This window comes from Arachis duranensis, chromosome 10 (assembly GCF_000817695.3).
Source record: "Arachis duranensis cultivar V14167 chromosome 10, aradu.V14167.gnm2.J7QH, whole genome shotgun sequence".
Lineage (NCBI taxonomy): Eukaryota > Viridiplantae > Streptophyta > Magnoliopsida > Fabales > Fabaceae > Arachis > Arachis duranensis.
Genome location: NC_029781.3, coordinates 84,643,479 through 84,647,612, shown reverse-complemented (window position 1 = coordinate 84,647,612; position 4,134 = coordinate 84,643,479). Strand labels below are relative to the sequence as shown.

Below are 4,134 nucleotides of genomic sequence, written 5' to 3'. Positions count from 1 at the left end.
TTTCAAGCAATTAAATGTCACTGCCTCTACAACCATCTTGGTCAGCTTCAGATTATTTAGTTCATACTTCATACTCAATGCATTGTCCAAGGAGAAAATATCCAAAACAACACAATGCGCACCCACGAGAAAATGATAGGTTGCGTGTGGCACTGCTGTAACGTTAAAGTGATTTCATAACGCCCTAAATGATGTTAATACTTAATATACATCTGTCACTGAAATCAACCTAATATTTATACCTCATACAAAAGGATTTTACAACAAGCGCAATTAAAATTATACTGGACGAAAAGAATCACTGTCGTCACAATTCAAAATTGTATAGAATAGGTTACATCTGAATGTTATAGTATCTGAATTTTCAAAATTCGTACACAAATTTTTCTTCATCCCTTAGGAAAGTATAGAAGATTAACCCAAACCAGTAGACAACTATGACTAATCAATTTTGACTGAGGAGTAGATGAGCCTAGTGAACCAAAAGCAAGCATAAAATCCTATAGTACCGGTTACCACAAAGAACGCATAAGAAGCTATGAGCATGTACCCAAAGTATAATATTGCAGATACCAACTTTGTGATCTCAAGCTTGGTGAAGAAGTAGAATGTGGCATAGAGGAAGAGATAAAGTGCGGAAGAACCAGAAGTGAGGTATGACCGCCACCACCACAAGTAATCCTCACTGCACAACTGGAAGTAGCAGAGAACAATGGTTATTTCGGCACAAGTGATGATCAGGATGATGAAGACCAAAAAGAGGAATCCAAAGATGTAGTAAAACTGATTCAACCAGATTGAAGTGAGGATGAAGAAAAGTTCAATGAAAACAGCTCCAAATGGGAGTATTCCACCAATCAAAACCGAGAAGACTGGGTTCATGTACCAAGCCTGCTCAGGGATCTGCCTTGGGATTTTATTTGTCTTCACAGGATTTTCAATTGCTGGCTTCTTGAACCCAACATAACTACCAACGAAAACAAGTGGAACTGAAATCCCAAACCATAAGAAGATCAGAGCAAACATAGTTCCAAATGGCACAGCTCCAGATGATTTTTCGCCCCATATGAGAGTATTTAACACAGAGAAAACGGCAGATACAATTCCAGGGAACACTACTGCAGTTCTGAGGGCCATTTTCTTCCACTCCGTTCCCTTGAACATTTTGTATAAGCGAGTTGAAGCATAACCAGCGAAAATTCCCATGAAAACCCATAGCAAGAGCATGGCTGTCATTAGGCCACCTCGGTTTGAAGGAGAAAGGAACCCAAGCACAGCAAATATCATGGTTACCAATATCATTCCAAAAAACTGAACACCAGTTCCAACATAAACACAGAGCAAATCTGAGTTGTTAGGGGGCCTAAACACATCACCATGGACAAGTTTCCAACCAGTCTCTTCTTGGGCTTCTTCTTGAGTCTCAAGCTCATTGTACTTTGAAATGTCACGGTACAGTGTCCGCAGCATTATCATTGCTACCATTCCCGAGAGGAAGAGAACAATCATTAATGAGTTAACAATTGAGAACCAGTGAATTTGGTCATCATTCATTAACAAATAGGCATCCCATCTTGAAGCCCACTTCACCTCACTTTCCTGAAGGTGGCAGGAAAAGGCAGTATAAGCATATGATATGAGATACAATTCAGTCATACTTCATGAAATCAGCAAAAGGACAAGGATGATAATGAAGGCAACTCCAACAATTAGAAGTGAGAGAACGAAAAGGTAGTTTATAAGAGATTATATTATTAAAAAGAACCAAGCCTTAAAAGGCACTCTCCGTGCTATTTACCGCTGGGATCATGCACACGACCAACATTCTTAAGAACAAAAGCATGCATGCAACCAACATATACTTTTCCATTTATCATCTCCATAACCATACCTGGAAGTCAACATCATATGTGAAGATAATCTCCTTGTTTTCTTCAACCTCTTGAGGAGTGTTGGAGTTGACAACTGTGTGTTTAGCATGGGGGTCACAGGTTGTTAGACGAGTCTTTTCATCCCACTTACCATCATATTCATGTTTGATACTACACATCAACATGGAGATTTGTTAGATATACTACCCTTTTTAAAAGGAAACCCAATACAAGAGACTCCTAAAAGTGAGGAAAAGCATAAACAAGATAGAGGACAATAATAGTGACCTGAATGGCTTAACCTCAAAGCCCACGATCCTAGCAGATTCCGTCACTGCATCTTTATGAAACTTAACAGTAAATGCCAAATGATTGTGAATAAAAAATTTCTCCTCCTTAACCTGTAAATTTAGCTAAAGTAAGTAACGAAACGACTTGGCATTCAGAATAAAGGACATGGCGCTATAAAATAATAAGCATACCCCACTGTACAGCCCTTTGAGTCCGACATGGTAACCGAGCTGATAAAAATAAGAATCCTCCTGATCGGTCCTTTTTATGGGAACAACTAGAGGAAGGTTATCTAGGATCCTGTATGTTGAGGGAGGAACCAGGATAGAGCATACTAAGATTGCAGCAAATCAAGGGAAAAGACAATAATAATTTTATTCAGTAAGATGTCATCAAAACACTAGCATGCCTTACATGTTCACCCGATACTCATCGTTGATCTTCTCTTTGAACTCCTTAGCAGTTTTGGCATCGAGTTTAAGTTTACACACAACATTGCACATTTGTGGCTCACGCATTTTGAACTGCAAGAATGTCAGTAAAAATTGCTTCATTTACTCCTAAACCAAAAACACTTGTTAACAAGAGCTTACTTCTTGAATTCTCCCTAAATATGAAATAGTCAAGAGATAACATGCATGCATGCAAAACTGACCACATAAAGAGAATTTTCAATGCGGTCACCACGAAGTACTTCCCCGAGATTTTCAGCACTATCCTGTATTTTTTCTGGACGACAATAAGGAAGTGAATAATATGTGTATGGAAGCTGGGTCTTTGTTGATGTTAATTTGTTTACTTTCACTTGTAATTGATCTCCCTACATCAAAGGAATATTTAAGAAGTCAGTTAACAACTTAAGTATATACATACATTTTATAAAAGAAGAATTTTGTTAAGACAGAGACGTCAGATATACACAAATTCTGAAATATCATTACTTTGGCCAAATGAACATCATATCATGTGAAGAAGAAATATCAATTTGAGAAACTGTATGAATTATTTTTGAAACCACCACAACAAAGTAGAGGATAATACAAAAAGCCTATACACCTTAGTTGTCAGTTTAGTTCAATTCTCCAATATACATCTTTCAAGGATACATCAGAAATTGCAATTGTCAACACTAAAGTACTAAACAACTATTTCTAATTACCGATATATAGTACAAACACCCATCCTAAAATTCATTTATAATGCAAAAACCTTAACACCATTATCAAATAAAAAATCCAAATCCAAAAATAATTTCCGAAAACCGAACAAGAAGATGCATAAATGATACTAGCTCCTACACCCTCACATAGGAAAGAGAGTGAGTTACTGTACTGAAACCATAATCTTTTGACTAGGTACAACAGTTAGCTTAACTGTTACTGATTGAACGCAAACCAGCTAAAAGGTAACATATCAACAAACTAGCCACCCTCTGCAGTCTACAGTATATCTCAGGTAGCATATTAATACATAAATCTGAGGAGAAATGAAATCAAATCCTTCGATGTAACCAAATGAACGTTATTTCAATCAATCGAAACCGATCCAACAACCCTAAAAGCCTTAAAATCTCATAAACCTCTCATTCAACGATTAATCACTAGTATGAATCAAATCCAGCACAGATCCAACTTGCGAGATTCGAACACAGTTCAATTTAATCACAAAACAGAACAGATGGAAATGGAATCTGAGGTTTACCTTCTGGAAATCCTGCGGGGCGACGCCGGGGAGGTAGAAGGAGTGAGCTCCATGGATGAGGAGTAGCAGAAGAACAGCAACCGCAGAGAGCGATTGAGATCTCAAAAACGCCATGGCGTTCGAGATCGAGATCTAAGGAAACCCGTTCAAAAACGGTGTGTCGTTGTTGTTAACTTGTTATAAGAACGAGGTGGAAATGAATGAAGACGAAGAAGAAAGCGAGCGTAGTAACTGTTTTAGTGTCGTCTACTTATTGGATCTCGCCTTACTT

The 4,134-nt window shown here is 37.9% G+C and overlaps 1 protein-coding gene across 1 annotated transcript; it reads right to left on the bottom strand.

Moving 5' to 3' along the window:
- Positions 1-256: 256 nt before the first annotated feature.
- Positions 257-4,134, bottom strand: LOC107470576 (transmembrane 9 superfamily member 8). The gene is made up of 7 exons (XM_016089974.3): positions 3,864-4,134; positions 2,818-2,982; positions 2,577-2,686; positions 2,354-2,462; positions 2,160-2,272; positions 1,892-2,042; positions 257-1,599 (listed from the first exon to the last, which is right to left on the bottom strand). Exons 1-7 carry the CDS (start codon positions 3,975-3,977, stop codon positions 442-444), a joined length of 1,920 nt encoding a protein of 639 aa, XP_015945460.1. The 5' UTR covers positions 3,978-4,134; the 3' UTR covers positions 257-441.

Bases quoted from the DNA above. Each gene is read 5' to 3' on its own strand.
- LOC107470576 (XM_016089974.3), bottom strand. From the start codon at position 3,977: ATGGCGTTTTTGAGATCTCAATCGCTCTCTGCGGTTGCTGTTCTTCTG. The intron at 2,687-2,817 runs GTCAGTTTTGCA...ACATTCTTGCAG, and splicing joins TTGAAAATTCTCTTTATGTG to TTCAAAATGCGTGAGCCACA. The intron at 2,463-2,576 runs GTAAGGCATGCT...CTCAACATACAG, and splicing joins GATGAGTATCGGGTGAACAT to GATCCTAGATAACCTTCCTC.